Source organism: Oryza sativa, chromosome 8, assembly GCF_034140825.1.
Source record: "Oryza sativa Japonica Group chromosome 8, ASM3414082v1".
Lineage (NCBI taxonomy): Eukaryota > Viridiplantae > Streptophyta > Magnoliopsida > Poales > Poaceae > Oryza > Oryza sativa.
Window position 1 is genome coordinate 20,831,113 of NC_089042.1, and position 17,998 is coordinate 20,849,110.

The following is a 17,998-nucleotide window of genomic DNA, read 5'->3' on the forward strand; positions in this document are numbered from 1 at the left end:
GCTCAGTCGTCGTCACTGTCACCGGCAATGAAAAAACTCAACCGCTGAAGGAAAGATTATCTGATGAGGACACAACTAGCTCGAATATAACCATAACTACCTTATGTATTAATCAACAGAAGGTGCATATGTTCTACATTAGATTTACATGTTATATATTTGAAAAAACGTTGCTACACAATGAGTTTCATGTGTTTTTATTTGCAAAGATACTTGCTTGGGAGAAGGAAAAAAGACCGAGCGTAACGAATTCATAGATGATAAAGAAGTTGATTGGGGACCATATCAAGACCCTCTCCAAGTCCACTTCCATCTCATCACGTCACTTTTGGTCCATAGAAGACAAGAGATAAAGTTCTACACGTTTTGGATTCGGATTCGAGCCTCCTGACAGCATCAACTTCAAACGGACCTAGCCGCTGATCTAGAAGGAATTTCGGGGCCCATGAGTACTTGTTGGAAAGCTTATGGAGTCTACTTTCAGATGGTTTTGGTCCCACGTCAAAATTCCTACCGAGCTGCTGGGAATCTGCAAAACAAGCCACGTATCTCATCCAGTCCGAATCTGACTCGGGTTTTGGGCCTTGTAATTTTGTCGTGGGCTTAGCCCAAGGGGGTGTGCGCCCTAGGGCAACCCTAGGACGTCCCTAATCATATTAATTCAGTAGCCGTCATCGTTTAGAGTTGGGTTTTGCTTAGATTATTCTGTCAAGAACAGTTTCGCCGCTAGATCGGTTTGTGGAACCCCAAATTCGAGTGCTTAATCATTCATATGCAATTTGGTTGCAATCTATCTTGTTCTTGCTTGTGTTTTTCGATTCACATGCAGGGATTAGCCTTCTCGGCGAGGTCAACCAGGTTTCGGCACGGTTGATAACCAGAGGAGACGTGGTGCTGCGATTGCGAGGCTCAGTAGCGTGTTCGTTCAGAAGTCGGATCGAGTTATGTCACCACTCCGTCCAAATCGACTGTTTATCAATACCTATCGGAAAATCGGGACCTACCTCCCTCGTCACTATCCCTACGGTTTTTCATTAAGAAGAAGAAGAAGTCTCAACTAAAATGAGGGATGAGGCAACATCGAGGAAGAGGATGCCCCTAGGTTCCTCCTTCGTTGTAGACATCGAGATTGTGTGCTGCTGAGGGCAACCAAATCTATGATGGTTCATTAATATTGTTAGTTAATAAGTGTGGCTTATGTAGAATTTGTTAACTTAAAATTGTTGTAATTCTGACATATTTAGATGAACACTCATATTATTAGTGTAGAAATAACTATAATGACTGATTAGTATGTACATGTACAAATATGCTGATGATATAATTATGACCGACCACATATGCACACTGGTTTGCGCTTTGCAGTGGTGGAGAAAGGAGGGGCAACCAAGGGTTCAAGACGTTCAGCCTCCCTGAATTTCTCATAATTTGCAGCTTGAATGAAGTTTTATAAGATCAATATCACTGGTCTCCTTCAACAATTCTTTTTTTAAGGCATAATTTGCTACATGACACTTAAATTTTATGTTATTTGCTGGTAGTCATAAAAATGTGTCACGGCTAAAAGACACTCTAAAAACTAGTAATTTGCTGGATGACACTTTCAGTTTAATTGAAAAGATAAATTCTTCAAAAAGACAAGAATGCCCCTAGGGTCAAAAGCTTTTGAGCTGAAACTAGAGTGAAGATGGAATATAATGTATGCTAATGATGTACTTAGGGTGATGGCAAATTTAGAGTTACATAATTTCTAAATTTTACTTTAACGTCATATTTGAGCATGTGGTCTTAGAGCATTCTCGTCTTTATTAAGAATTTATCAATCTAATTGAACCGAAAATATCCTCTTGTAAATACCAATTTTTTAGGATGTCTTTTAGCCGTGACATGTTTGTTCGATGTTTATTAGCAAATTGCATAAAATTTAGATGTCCTATAGCAAAATTTGCCTTTTTTTTAAAAAAAAAGTTTTCTGGCTCTGCTGCTACCAGCTTGTCTATACTGTGTGCTATGTGCTTTATTATTAGCTAGTACACTTCAGAATTGACCAGACTACTACAGTATCTCTTTCTTTACAATTTACTAGTAGGTAGGTAACCAATATAGGAGAAAAGCACAATCCTTTAAAAAAGTATAAACAATCATGCAGAAATCTCGTTAGCTACCAACAAATTAACCAGTACTAATAATCAATCTCACTAACCAACCGTTTCTTGGTCCCCATGCTCATGGCAACATCACCCCAACTGTGCCTGTGTACCATGCAAATCATATTTAGTATGACGTTTACCAAACCTTCTAGTCCAATTAAGGCACAAATAATATAATCAAGATGTTAATTAAGATCCAACTGCAAACTGCATTTCGTCATCAAACACGTAGTAGTCCGTGAGAGAAGCAAAAGCTGAACTTCTCGACGAAGTTGACGTGGCATTTATGCGAGGAAATTAAAGTCAATATTGATCATTGGATACTCACACGTGCTATAGATGCAGAGCAATGATTAGTATGACGCTAGCTAATCATCGTATATTTGAACATGGCACTAATCTCGACTAATTTGTCAATCAGTTTCTTATTACCATCCCAAATCCAATTCTCAAAGAGCGAGGGTCTCGAATAAGAAAGAAACATGAAAACCGAGTTATGAATTTGCCCCCTGTTTCAATTGAAAATAAGAGGGAAACTCGCATTTCTTTTTTTTTTTCTAGTACAATGCGCGAACATTTACTTATGTGAATACACTAGTACACCTTAGCCCTACGAGCACATCCGACTGGTCCAGTATATCTTGAAATTAATCGTAAATATGAGCACTCGTGTCACTCACTTTGTGCTTTGTTTGCATTTTGAAACTGAACAGGTACCTTGATTGATTTTAACCTCATAAACTTGCTTGAATTAGATATTAAACGATCAAGGAATGTGCTCTCATTTGTTAGTTACGATCTAAACAATTATGAACCATTTTGAAAAAAAATAGATAACACAAATTATTGTGCAAGCTTTCTTTGAAGATAATAAGGCATACTTTGTTAATAATTAAAATTAAACCTGACCTCTCCATCTATCAGGAATGCAGAAAAAAAGGGAAGAATAGGTGCAAAAACCTAGGATAGGGATCACAATATCATGCCAAACGCCAAACACTCGAAGATTCCAACGATTGAATCTGTAGCATAAGTATATATGATGCGTACTGTAGAACAATGCCTTTAAGAAGAAAATAATTTTTGTCCACTGGTATCATTCAAAACAACCCAAATATCAATCGGTGCTAGATTTTCATCCATGTAAAAGTTAGAGACCACATTCAGCAACGAAACACCAAACATTTATCAGGCATTGTCAAACTAAATCAGGGTTTTCATGCTAGAGTTGAGTGCCAACATTATACAACCGTCCATGATAGGAGTTTGTGCCCTCGGCAAAAGGGCCACCATCTATCAGAGAAGAAACCACACACACAATAAATCGTGACCTCGAATTGTCGACTAATCTCTCCGATCACAACGAAAGAAACCACCCGCATAGTCCCTCTCGCATTATTATGTACTCCATAAGATATCCCTTCACAAGTACGCATGTTATTTTTATTTCTTCACGTGTAGATTAAATCTAACTATATATGTCTGTGTAAAGGGGCAGACAACGAGAGAGTACATGCTCTCTAGTCTCTAGGGATTAAAATAGTTAATACATGTCCCTCTGTTCATGTCATATTTTTTTCATGCCCACATTCAAACCTTGACAGCATAGCAACCCCCACCTCCAACAACACATCCACTTCTCTCCCTGTAAGAGCCATGCTTCCTATTGGAGGCTTGAATATTGTAAAATCAAATAAATTTGCACGCCTTTTCATTCGAGTCACGAGGAGCTGGATGAGAAGAAGCTCTCATGCATAGGTGGATCTAGGGGTGGTCCCGGAACCATTCAAATAAAATCCTAGCATAATGTATAATATACATATGTAAGAAAAACTTTTGAAACAAAGCTCTTTTATTAATATATTATATGATGCACATTTAATCAATTTATTTTTCTAACTTTGTTATATTTAGGATATTTAAAAAATATATATATGTTAGACCACCTATATAAAGATCCTAGATATGCCACTGCTCTCATGTTCGGTTCTATAGTAAGGATGAAAAAAAAGAAGAGAAACCATCGACTATAACCCCAAAATTAAAAACCACATTATTTCTTAACACACATATAGGAGAAATAAAGGGAAAAGCCTATCGAGGCAATCATATTTGTTTGATATTTTGTAATTATCATTTTTTATGTGAGTTATGTTATCAGTAAAAGTATTTTAAGCACGATTTATATCTCATGTATTTGCATACAGTTTTTAAGTAAGACGAATAGTCAAACATATGTCTAAAAGTCAACAGCGTCATCTATTCAAAAATAGAGGAGTATGTAGGTCGAAATTCGGCCTTTGTATCCACGAGTAGATATACACATGTAATTTGTTTGGTTGATATGTTATCCAAGCAGTCCTCGGCACATCCACTGAGATTAAATAGCGATCATCCATGCTTTCCAAAGTTGAAAAAAATCCCTTATCTTTATCCACGGTCAAAGTCCATATGAATGCAACAAGATGCGCACTAAGAAAAAAAGGATAACATCAGTAGCAAAAAGAAAGAAAGGGAGATCCACACTAACCGGACAATAATATGTACACCGAGCAGTCCATGATCACACTCACACACACACACACACACCCCACAACACCTTTAGCATCTGTTCCTTTTCTGTTTTTTTTTTCTTCTTTTCCTACACACCAAAAGTCAATCACCAACTAATTCTAAGCCGTTTCTGACGACAAGAAATATCAGATAAATATTCAGATTAGGCTACTACAGCTGCAGATGACAAGACTTCGTCAGGCTGGGAGAGACAGGAAGCCATTCATATCTTCACATCGCAGCTTCTCGTGTCAGTGCTCATTGCTCCCAATTAACCTGCAAACGCGATAGTAATCGATCCATCTCATTATCTCCTCCCTGAAAACATTAATTCTCTAAAATTCGCCTCCATCCATCTGCACTACTGTTTCATGGTGATTTGCATGCAATAATGCCGATCATCAAATGTTCAGAAGTCGATGATCTCGTCAGGTACGTCAGTCATAAACCTCGCCTTCTTCTGCCAAGGAATCAACACACAAGAGAAACCAAGTTCAGAACGAAAACATACATTTCAGAAAGATTAATTCAAAGCGCATGAATTTAAACATTCCACAGCATCTGCTTCTCCTCCTAGGTGTGTTTTGATTTGGTGTCAATTAGCTAGAGGGGATTAATTCGGATTGCTTTCGTTCGGACAAGGACGAATGGCTTTTGTGTGGTGTGTGCGCTGCTTTTGCAGCCTGTGCTTGAATCAGAAGCTATCCATGGATTTGGATCCCTTTCTGACCGGCCATGATTGTGTCCGTCAGGACAGAGGACGACTAACTGCACCGTTTGATCGATTCGACGGCCTAACCGACACTCCAATGCCGGCCATAAGCTGGTTTCATCGAGAGGAACTGTTGACCAGTTCAGATAAAGTTCAGATACGTTTACATTTCTTATGTGTGTATAGAACAAAAAAAGTTCAGACTTCAATTTTTCCCAAAAGAACACAGGACAGGGGAGCTTGTGATTTTTTTTCAACTACTCGTGAGAATATAGAAAATTTGAGTTTTCTACTTTCTATGTTCTGATTCATTTCTAGTTTTTATAACTATGAACTATTGAAATCTTGTTTAGAAGTTAGACTACTTTAGGAAGCTGAAGATTCTGAAAGAAGCCGCAAGTGTCTAAGGCCCTGTTTAGGGGAGCTTGTCCCAGCTGCAGCTTTTCCCAAAAGCTGCTTCTGTTAGAAGCTGCCTCAAACAGTCCACAGCTTTACAGATTCTGAAAAATGAACTAAGAAGCCAAAAGCTGGAGAAGCTGGGTTTCAGAGTTTTTTCAGATTGTCAGAAGCTGGCTACCAAACAGCCGCTTCTCAGAATCTAAAGCTCCCCCAAACAGGCCCTAAACCTCTTCTAACAACGCCATAGTATTTAAGCATAGATTCTAAAGTAGTTGCAGATAGACAACCCTGATGTTTTAGAAGTACATTGGAGTGTAATCTAACTTAGGTTTAGTTCCATCAACTTCATAAACACGAGAGGTCCAAGACCTGTCCCTCTAAATTAATCACTGTTCTAATGTATTCGTTAATGATACTGTACACAATTGACATTGGAGAATGGAGAATGCATTGACAGCTTCCACGTAGCAGCCAGCTACTAGCTGTACCTAGTACTACATGAAGTCCACTCTTGCAATTAAAACTCTCTCTAGAAAAAAAACCAACATGTCATGATCGATCGATTCGCGTAAACAACGTGGTTAATCAGTTTCAGTCTAATTAACCAAGTGCCAGAATCTAAGCACGTGTGATTAGTTGTATTAGTAGTACTAGTACTCAATTACATTAGACTTACTTGCTCATCATTTGACCTCAAATTACTCTTCCTAGCAACTCCTCTACATGCGAAATTTACCTATTTAAAGCAAACACTCTTCTAAGTTGACCATTGCCATATTGACCTTTCTTTAGTAGGAACTCAACCACTTGATCAATGGAATATATAAAGTTATAAACATCTCAATGAACCATTAACTATGTTTTATCATCTTTTATATATTTTTTCCTGATCAGTTTAAACTTTTGCATGAATTGGTTAATACGTGAAGCACCTAACAACCTCATATGCAACAAGGTAGCACAGACACTACTCTGCACACTAGGGCTGTGTTCGGATGCCTGAGTTCCCAACTCTAACAGTGCGCACGAAAAACGGAGCGATCCATTAGCACGTGATTAATTAAGTATTAGCTAATTTATTTTTCAAAAATGGATCAATATGTTTTTTTAGGCAACTTACGTATAGAAACTTTTTATAAAAAACAATCCGTTTAACAGTTTGAAAAGCGTGCACGCGAAAAACAAGAGGAGAGTATTGGGAACTTGGAGTTCCGAACACAGCCTATGTCACTAGCAAGAAATTATAAGAGGACATTCCACTGTAATACTAATACTTTTTATTAGATCATCATAAAAATATTCATAATACTCCCCCATTTCAGATTATAAGTCATTTTGACTTTGGTCAAAGCTAAACTACTTTAAATTTAACTAAGTTTGTAGATAAATATAGTAATATTACAACACCAAATCAGTTTCATTAAGTCGATAATTAAATATATTTTCATAATGTTACTATTTTTTTCTATAATTTTGATTAAATTTGAAGTAGTTTAGCTTTCAACAGAGTCAAAACGACTTATAATATGAAACGGAGGGAGTAATGATTAGGTGGGTTTCAAAGCCCGCTTACATCCCTAAAAAAAGATTTACTAACTACTGCACTGATCTCTGAACATCAACGGCCAATATCATGATAATGACTTGACTTACTCCCTCTTAACTTTGGGAGTTGGAGATCATGATCAATATATGTATGACCCCTCCAATTATTTTCAAAGGCCTCATTTAAGTGCCACACCAAACTTGTTCACACAATATATGCTTCTAACTAACTAAACCAATTAAGCCCTTGCACATGGTCCTCCATTGACACATATGCATGTCCCCTTCATCCATATCACATGCATGGACACATCAACCCAACTATTCTAGGTCACCATGGATATCTCTTTTAATTTTCCCTTTGTTTCAAAACTGTTCATGAGACCATGTTTCAAACACAGGGTGAAGGAGAGGAGTAGGCAACTAGAAAGAAAAGCAAGTTCATTCACTTGTTGCATGCACAGCTCTGCACCACCTAAACCATGTGAAGGAGTAGTGAAATTCTGACACGAAGTGGATTTGGATTAGGGGAAGTCAACGAATCATGGACAACTCATTGCTAATTGTTGGAAAGTTGAAGTGATGGATTGAGATTGTTTTTTTTTATTTTTAATAATGGGATAGTGATTTGCACTTCCGATCCATGGAGTATACATGATCGAATAGAAAAAAAAAAATTCTGAATCATTGGTCTACGAGTATATTTACGGTGGTGACTACTGGTAGTATTAATAATAGCACCGGTATTACCACTAATAGGAACAATTATATCACTAGAGAACACCGTAAAAATTGTCAAGACGCGAGACATGACTTAAAGTAATCGTCATCCTCTTAACAACAAGCTATTAGTGTTTTCTAAACAGATTGCAGTTCTGATAGATCCTGTTATCTGCTATCATAGTCCTTTTTAGTACCACTGAGCTGAAAAAAAATATTTTCAATCTAAAAGTTGGTATAGTCAGGTTTAAAAATTTCAAGCTGAAAGTGCTCGGTGGTTAATCTACTAATGAACACTTCAATTACTTCAACTTCTGACCTGAAATTTTGATTCTTTAATTGTTCTTTTGCCGCTGAACTCATACATTTCGAAGAGGTTTCAGAGAGTATGAAACATGGCATTGTCGAAGATTTTTGAAAATTTCCGCCATTTTTGTGGTTTGAATTCGAAGCAGAGGAAACAGAGCAAAGGGTTAGAAAACAGAGAGAGTATGTTATATGCTGTTCCTTACCTGCTTCTTGTCGGCGACCTTCTTCTTGTCCGACGAGACGAGCGCCGCCGGCAGCGGCAGCGGCAGCGGCAGCGGCGGCGGGCGGCGGAGGACGGGGGTGGCCGGCGCGGAGCTGTGGTCCCTGTCGACGCAGAGCTGCATGATCTTCTCGGCGGCCTCGGCGGCGTCGCGGCTCTCCTTCACAAGCCGCGCCACCTCCGCCTTGGGCAGCCGCATCCGCAGCCGCACGGCGCCGCCCTCGCCGGCCTCCACCGACGACACCGGCGACGCCGCCACGTCCGACGCCGACCGCCGCGACAGCATCATGCTCTCCAACCTCTCCCCGGCGCCGCCGACATGGACAAGCGCGCCCGACCACGTCCGCCGCGGCGCGCGGGCGAGGCGAGGGAGCTCGACGAGGAAGTAGAGCTTGCCGGGCTTGAGCGGCGCGTCGGCGTCGAGCGGCCGCGCGCGCATCCCGAGGCGCCTGACCTCCTCCGACTCCAGGACCTGGTAGCCCGGGTGGTCGCGCAGCGCCGCCGCCGCCGACGCCGGCGGCCTGTACTTGTACGTCGTCCCGTCCACCGTCATCACCCTCGCCGTCCGCCGCCTCCCGCCGGCGATCGCGTTGCCCATCGATCGATCAAAAGCTTAGCTGCCTCACTCAGCTGGCTGCTGCTGCTTCGCCGACGAGCTCGAATTCGAGTAGTTGACGTGAGCTCGCGAGGCAAGAGGAAGAGGAGAGAAGAGCATATAAAGGGAGGCACACGCATGTGATGTGGCAAAGTCAAATCTCACGTCTAATTGTTAAATTATTCCCAATTTTCAAATTACTCGTCGCTAATTTTATGCTAAGTTAAAACAGTTGTTTTTAAAACGTTAATAATTTAAAATTTTGTGTGGTTTAATAATATTTGAATATTATATATTTATTACGAGAGCGTGAATCTAAAAAGATTAACCTTATAATGTTGTTGGCTTCATCCATCATGATTCAAATACTGATACACACGAATAAAATTTAGTAAGATGTCGTTGGTTTATGTCAGGAGGCGTGGGTATAGAAGTGTGTGAGTATGTTGTTGCATGTGTAATGGTAAAAAGATAGTTAAACTATATGATTTATTTTAGAGTTAGATGGACATATGTACGGATTTCTGATTAGGAAAATCTTAAAACGCTGAGTAATTTAAAACTGAGGGACTGTACTAGTTTAATTAGTTACAGGTGATTAGAAGCATAATCTTTTCGATACCTGCATTATTCAAGGGTCCAGGCGTCGACGTGTCGTGGTAGCTAGAGATGCATGTTCTTTAATTAGTACATCGTTGTATGGGCGTGGCAAAATAATTGCATTTTGGATTTACTTGGACACTAATAATGATGTACATATCTAACTATTATCTCTATCCTAAAATGTTTGACGCCGTTGACTTTTTTAAAAATATTTGACCGTTAGTCTTATTCAAAAAATTTAAGTAATTGTTAATTCTTTTTCTATCATTTGATTTATTGTTAAATATAATTTTATGTATATATATAGTTTTACACATATCACAAAAGTTTTTGAATAAAACGAACAGTCAAACATGTTTAAAAAAGTCAACGATGTCAAACATTTAGGAAATGAGGGAGTATATTACTAATATGTTGTACTAGTATATAGTGTGCAGTACTGTACTATAGTACATACGACGAGCAAGAGGGCCATGTGAGCTGTTTGTATATGATCGATGTTCTAGGTACGGTTTAATTCTATCATCTATAACAATGCCATGCCCTTAATTAAATGTGGTTGATCATCCATGCGTAGACTAGCTAACAAAAACAGTGATTAATTGCGCATCTAAATGTTTAATTTGTTGGTTGTTAGCTACTCTCTTTAATGTATGACGTTTATTGTCTCTTGTACATACATTTAACATTTAAAAAAAGTTAAAGTAAAGATCACAAAGCGCACCATGCTTTGACCACATCTATCTCAAAGTTCATATGCTCACCTGTTGTAATTGTTTTGCTTTGACGAAGATAGCTGAATTAATAGCGCAGAAGTGTCGAGAATGACATCAATATGCAAGTTTTGCGAGAACTTGGGTTATACTCCCTCCGTCCAAAAAAAAGTCAACCTCTAAAGTTTGAATTTTATCCCATAAAAAACCAACTTCTACCATCCAGCTACCAACCCTCGGCACATAAAACGAGAAGTTTTATTTCTTAAATACCCTTCACCTATCTATCACCATTACTATTTTTTTTAATAATGAGGACTATTTTTGGCATTTTTACTCCCCACTAAGTTTAAATTGGGATGCTAGGATTGGTCTTTTTTTTTTAACGAAGGGAGTACTTATAGCATGATGAACTAAGTGTTAACTGAGTGAACGGATTTCTAACATAAATTGGTACTTGCATAGTAGAGTAATTGTATTGTTGTTCATATATATTACTTCCTCCGTTTTATATTATAAGACTTTTTAGCATTGCCCACATTCATATATATGTTAATGAATCTAGACATATATGTGTGCCTAGATTCATTAACATCTATATAAATGTGGACAATGTTATAACCTGAAACAAAGAAATTGTTTCCGTGGGATTAGCCAACAAAAAGGGAGAATAATAGAAAACGTACGGAATATGGGTTCTATGATACAATATGCCCCAAGAAGTGTGGTTTTATGATAAAAACTGCTAAACCTATGGTTAAATTTGAGATAGATGTGCCCAAAAACTCTCGGTGTTTTACGATATTTACTGCTAATATAAATATATAGAAAATTACAAATCTTGTCTAAAATACCTTTGGTACTCCCTCCGTTTTAGGTTATAAGACGTTTTAACTTTAGTCAAAATTAAACTGTTTTAAGTTAGACTAAGTTTATAGAAAAAAGTAGTAATATTTTCAACCAAGAAAAATTTATTATGAAAATATATTCAATTATTAATTTGATGACACTAATTTAGTATTATAAATATTATAATATTTATCTATAAACTTAGTCAAAGTTAAAATAGTTTGACTTTAACCAAAGTCAAAACGTTTTATAATCTGAAACGGAGGAAGTAATAAATATCACAACAAATTAAATACATAATAATTACGCAATTTTCTTAACCATGTGAATGCAACCAGATATATAAAAATTTTAGTAACATCATACATTAAAAACTAAAACCCAGAGAGAGTACTAGTACTACATCCTTCTAGACGGGGCAACGGGCAAGCTACAAGTGAGAAGGGGCGTGCGTAGACGGCAACGGAACAGAGATAGAACTGCGAGTGCGTGTCGTTGTTAATTTTTGGCGGTGTCCGGTGAGAACAGGGAAAAATAAAAGTGTGGCTAGCTCTCCATTTCCGTTAAATATCTCTTTCATTAGTCCTAAATTCTTGGCTTGGTTCAAGAAAAATGTTGAGAATTAGCTTTGGCTGTAGTACATACGATCGAGCTGAGTTACCCTCGGTGTCAGGTTACCTCATGGCCGGCCATCCAGCGTGGATTCTGGAGATCTTTTGAGAAGAATTCTGTGAAATGTCAGTCGATTTCAATTTCATGTCGGTTATGAGAGAACCTTCTGTGTCGATCGATATGATTCCAAGCGTTTTACCGCGGGATATATGTGATCGATAAATGCTGATCTCTGTCAGGTAAATTCCATACGTGAAGAGGACAAGAGGCAGCTAGTTAGTGTAGCCTTTTCTTCAGCATGTCCAAATTAAACTAATCGTCGTCTCTTTGTCAGCACGTACAGTACAGTATAGTAAAGTTTGTGCTTTAGCTAACTAGCTGATGACTAGTCCGTACAAATGGCAATTAATATTATTTTTGCAAGCTAGTCCCCTTTCATCTAAAAAAATCAAATTCTAGTTATAAATCTAAACAACTATATTTAGATTCGTAGATAGAAGTTAAATTTATTTTGAGATGGAGGTGTACTAGCCAGTAATTGTGTAATGGTAGTGCTAATTACAGTGTGTAAGTAGAATTAATGAACCGATCGAGTAGTCGTGTGATGTATATATACTCCCTCCTTCCAAAATAAACTTAAGTTCATGATAGGATGTGACTTTATGTTTAGATTCGTTTATGTTGGGACGAACGATCAACGGTAGTACAGATAGTACTGTCCTAATGTCCATGCTCAGTTGCTCACAATTCATTCACACCTGCGCTGCGATGGTTAGTACCTTTAACTTGTAGCGTAGGACGTAGGTGCATACGTAAGGCTGACGTGTGGGTGACAGAAGTTGGTCATGGGGGTGAGCGAGTGATCTATCGATCTGTCGACGAACGACGACATTAAATATTTTGTCTCGATGTCCACCATGGTCGATGGAGACGACTATCATATATACTACAGTGATCATATATAGGCCATGCCATGTCGTTCTCTGGTGATAGATGCACGAGGCAAAACTAAAGACGAAGAAGAAGAAACAGCAGCAGCAGCAGCTAATTAAAGAAGAAGACTACATGCTGACGCTGCAGGCAGATATGCCGCGAGTCACGGGAAGAAGACGATAAAAGGGGAAGACAGTAGGAAGGCCTCCCGGGTTTGTCGTACGTCTCATTTCTGACCCATTACTGATATGGAGTATATACGTATACGTTTGTGTTCTAAAATATACCACTCTAAACATGCGTTTGGTTGAAGAAATGATATGAATAGGGTTGAGTCGAACTCAATTTTAAAGGTGTTTGGTTTGAGAATGAATGGGATAGGAATAGCATGATCCTCTAGAGGAATACTCCTCTTAGATCTGGGTCCAAGCCACTCGAGAAAATCTGGCGAACGAGCTCGACCTACCGGGGTTGAGCGCACGGCGTGAGCCGTACCGTTCTTCCACCGCTCAAGCTCCCACGCCGTCCATCCGCATCGCGCCGCGCCGCTCCTTGCTCGCTGGCCGTTGCCCATCTGGTCATGATCCAGCTCCTCCGCTGGCAGATCTTCTCCTCCACTCCACCTGTTGGATTCCGTCACTACTTTGTTTTTGTTCGGCAGCTGGTTGTCATCAACTTCCTCTCCGTCTCTAGTCGATTGCTGGCGTGGGCTTCCGCTACAATCCAGTCGCCATATATCGAGCTCCTCCAGCAGTTGCTTGTCTCCTCCACCCGTTCCTTCACCCGCCAGATTACATCGCTCCGCCCATTAGCTGGTTGCTGTATGTCGGGCTCTACCACACTGTCGGAACTGGATATGGACTTAGCTGCAAACATTACCCATCTTCTACCAAACAAAATGATTGGATCATTCCATCCTATAAACAAAACAGGAATCTTGGTTCTTAAACCAAACACACATTAAGGTCCCCTTTGGTTTGGAGAGTAAAAATATGAATTTCAGAAGATTTTCATCCTATAGGAAAAATTCCTATGAATACTTTTGAATCAAAGGATTGAATCATATCCAATCCTTTAAAATCCCAATGAAATGGACAATCCTATAGAGATTTTGAAGAAAACTTAGCAAGAGCTCAAAGCTCTTGGAAAATTTCCTTTGAGTCTATCTCTCTCATCCAATTCCTGTGTTTTTTCTATGGTCTAATCAAATGTTCATTCCTGTGTTTTTCCTATGTTCTACAATCCTCTATTTTAAATTTTCATTCATGTTAGAATCATGTATTTTTTCTATTCCTATCTATTTTCATTCCTACGATTTAAAGGGGCTCTAAGATTGGAGGAACGTTTCTATTTAGATTTTAGATTAATATATTTTGGGATGGAGATACTAACTAGTATCAATGCTAGATTAAATTAACTAGGAGTGAGATGAATAATAATTGAATACTACTTCTATGATCGATTGATATGGATGTGTGGTTTAGCTAGGGAGGCGAGAGCGAGGTACGGTGAGGCCACGTATGCATGTAATGGGATCGACCGATAGAATCTGTCAGATCAGGTTATGTTCGAGCCTGTTTAGATCCCATGTCACGTTTTTTCATCTTATCACATCGAATATTTGGACACATGTATAAAATATTAAATATAAATAAAACTAATTATACAGATTATGTGTAAATTACGAGACGAATCTTTTAAGACTAATTGCTCTATGATTTAACAATATGTAGTAAACATTTGCTAATGATGTATTAATTAGGCTTAATAAATTCGTCTCGCAGTTTACATGCGGAGTCTGTAATTTGTTTTATTATTAAACCACGTTTAATATTTTAAATGTGTGTCCGTATATCCGATGTATCGACACGGCAAAACTTTTTACACTCGATCTAAAGACAGCCTTAGTCTTTGCCTTCTGTCGGCTGCCTGAGCCCCTGACAGTAGGTTCATTATCTTATATACTACTAATTAACACTCCCTCATCTTAATTATATGGATCACAGTACGTGTTTGCACAGCACACGGCGACACACACCACGAGCTAGCGTACGTGCAGCTACGCAATCGGTTACAGCAGCGGAGGACGGCGGGTTGGCCTGGCTCTGGCTTGGCTTGGTTGCATTTGCATATACGATCGACGACGCACAGTTGGGCGTGGGGACGAAGAGGAGGCCACAGCGACCGACCGACCGGACAAATCTCTGCAGCTGATGATCCCCATTATCAATCTGATGTAATGTACCGAACACAGGTTACCAACCAGGAACATGCATTGAGCTAGGTAATTACCCCGATGGCAAACTGTTGAAATCAAAACATGAAGGATGGCCCTTCTTTTACATGCATGGTTAATAAGTATTTTGGTGGGACTAGAATGTCTATACTACTTTTAAATATTATTCCCTCCGTTTTTAAGTATATGATTTTTTAAGATACGTTTGATCATTTGTCTTATTTAAAAAATTTATGTGACTATCATTTATTTTATTGAGACTTGATTTATCATCAAATGTTCTTTAAACCTGACTTAAATATTTTATATTTGCATAAAAACTTTAAATAGAATGAATGGTCAAATATTTTGTTGAAAAGTTAATAGCGTCGTATATTAAAAAGGTGGTAGTATATAGTAGTGATGGTGGTGGTCGAATGTCACTTGGGTTCATGATGTTAATCTTCATTGTATGAATCAAATACACATGGGTAATTTATATTCAATTGTTTCTCACTACGAGTGACTGTGTAGCTCAACACACATGTACAAAATTGTAACAAACCCTGTTGCATATGGATATGATGTTTCACTATATGTATCGCAGGGGTATTTAGCTAGTTTCAAAAGAAACCGTATTTGAAAGAAAGGATATGGTACACCATTTGGGAGGCCAACTGGATCCCCTCAAGCCACAATCTCAAAGTCAATACTTACACCGCCAGAAGGTAAATTTCTCTTATCAAACTTAGGTAAATGATTTGAATAATCTAGTAGTTTGGGATGAATACCTGGTCTAAAGTTTATTTTCGGCAGTTAATCGAATTTTAGAGATACCACTGGTAGAATTCCAACACCAGTTTGTTCACTGTTAGATATGCATAGGAAATGCTACTTAATGGAGAAGGCAACGCTGATATTTCTGGTGTTCGGGATAGACTCTAGAAGATGAATCTGCCTGAAAAAAAGTTAAAATCTTTGGTTGAAGAGCTTTACATGGCATGGTGTCTCCTGCTCCAGGAGTACTAGCAGGGAATAAACACATCAATAATCAGGGAGGTTGTCTTGTGTGCCAAACTGATGGTGGAGATTGTGGATACCCCATACCTACACGACATGTATATCCGACTGGGTATGGGGTGCCATGTATAGATAGAATATCTTTAAAGGGACTCGGGTTAAATTCCAAACTTGTATGTCAAGGAAATACCCGGGATCCTAGTTGGTTACGATTGTATTTTGTATGTAACTACCTATTCCATTAGAGATATGGACTGTACTTAGGAGGGGTCCGGGTGCCTCTTGGGGCACGATTTTGCTCCTAGATCATACGATCAATAATACACTCGGCGGATCAATCCCCGGACAGGAGTAGGGTATTACTTCTTGTTAAGAAGGCCTGAACCTGTATAAAATTCCTTGTCTCTCAACCCATCCACTTTTCCAGCTTGATAGCCACCCCCTTTTAGTATTGCCGAAATCTTGTTTCGACAGTTGGCGCGCCAGGTAGGGGTAGCGTCAAGTTTTTCGCCGACTAGTGCGATGGGTTTCGTCTCTGGCATCGACGACTTTGTCTTCCCTCTCGGGCAGGCGTTCCGGTTCGGCAGCCTCGACTTCATCACCAACGACTTCGGCAAGATTTCTCTCCTCGACTCGGATTCGAACCAGTCGGGAAGAGGCCAGGTTTCCGCCCCGTTCGGTATCCCGAACTCGGCCGAGACCTACTCCAGGATCATCTCAACCGAGCTTGCTTCAAACCACTCAGACGAGATCCAATCTACTCCAACACGACCTGATCAAGACGATGGAGCTTATCCCTCAATCCTGATGAAACTCCCCGATGACTTGGCTGCCGTCTTCACCACAAGGGCGTCCTCTCCCCGTAGGCCTACGCGGGATCTGGCCTCGACCCCGATCCAGTCTGGCTCCCGGGAAGTTGGCGTCATACTCCAGCCTCTCGGCACGGTTTCGACGGAACAATAGGACGGCTACCTCAGCTCCCCCGGCGTCGACTCTCGACCAACGGAGATCGTAGAGTACGACGACTTCGGCTACCGCTATGACTACCGCAACCTTGACGACTTCAACGAAGGCTACAAAGATAACTACACGCCCCTCTACTTCGGCATTTTCATGGCCGACAACGAGACGGAAGAGCAGCGTCAAGCCTGAGAAGCAGAAGAACAGCGCGTACGACAAGAAGCCGAACGTTGCCGACTGGAGGAGGAACGCCAAGCACAAGAGCGAGAGCGACTGCAGCGTGAGCAACAGGAGCGCGAACGGGCTGCAAAGGAGGCTGAGTACCGGCGACAACGCGCCTTGGAGGCCGGGCGACGAGCACGAGAGCTCATCGGGCAACAAGACGTCGAGGGGACGACGGTTTTTCGCACCCCCCCAGCAGAACACGGTTGCAGCGATCACCCTTCTCGACACCCTCCTCAAGGAAGACACACTTAATTAGGCCAATCACGTCGTCAACATCTTGAACTAGACTAAGACCATGATCACCGCTTCGGTCCCGGTCAACTCCGCAAGCATCCGTACGCCGACTGGCAGCCGAGTTCCGCCTCTTCGATCTCAAGACTATCACCAACCAAGCCTCAGCGTCGTCAGTGCAGGATCCAGCCGCAGGAGCAGGGATCACGGCGAATGATCTGTCCACTCGCCTCCTGACCGGCACAGGGAGCGTCGGGCTGAACATCCCCGCTCCCCACGTCGCATGCATCCCATCAATCTTCGCGAAACTATCAACCAGCGCCGTGCGGCAAGAGGCTACATCCCCCACCATTCACCAGATTGTTACGACGACGACTTGGATGGAGATCAATGCTGTTCAGCCCGATACGCCCCAATATCTTCGGTGGTCAGAG

The 17,998-nt window shown here is 40.3% G+C and overlaps 1 protein-coding gene and 1 pseudogene across 1 annotated transcript; one reads left to right on the forward strand and one right to left on the reverse strand.

Moving 5' to 3' along the window:
* Nucleotides 1–4,560: 4,560 nt before the first annotated feature.
* Nucleotides 4,561–9,319, reverse strand: LOC9272105 (uncharacterized protein At1g66480). The gene is made up of 2 exons (XM_015792950.3): nucleotides 8,592–9,319; nucleotides 4,561–5,163 (listed from the first exon to the last, which is right to left on the reverse strand). Exons 1-2 carry the CDS (start codon nucleotides 9,204–9,206, stop codon nucleotides 5,113–5,115), a joined length of 666 nt encoding a protein of 221 aa, XP_015648436.1. The 5' UTR covers nucleotides 9,207–9,319; the 3' UTR covers nucleotides 4,561–5,112.
* A 7,351-nt stretch (nucleotides 9,320–16,670) lies between these two features.
* On the forward strand, nucleotides 16,671–17,300 carry LOC136351591 (uncharacterized; annotated as a pseudogene).
* The last annotated feature ends 698 nt before the right edge of the window (nucleotides 17,301–17,998 follow it).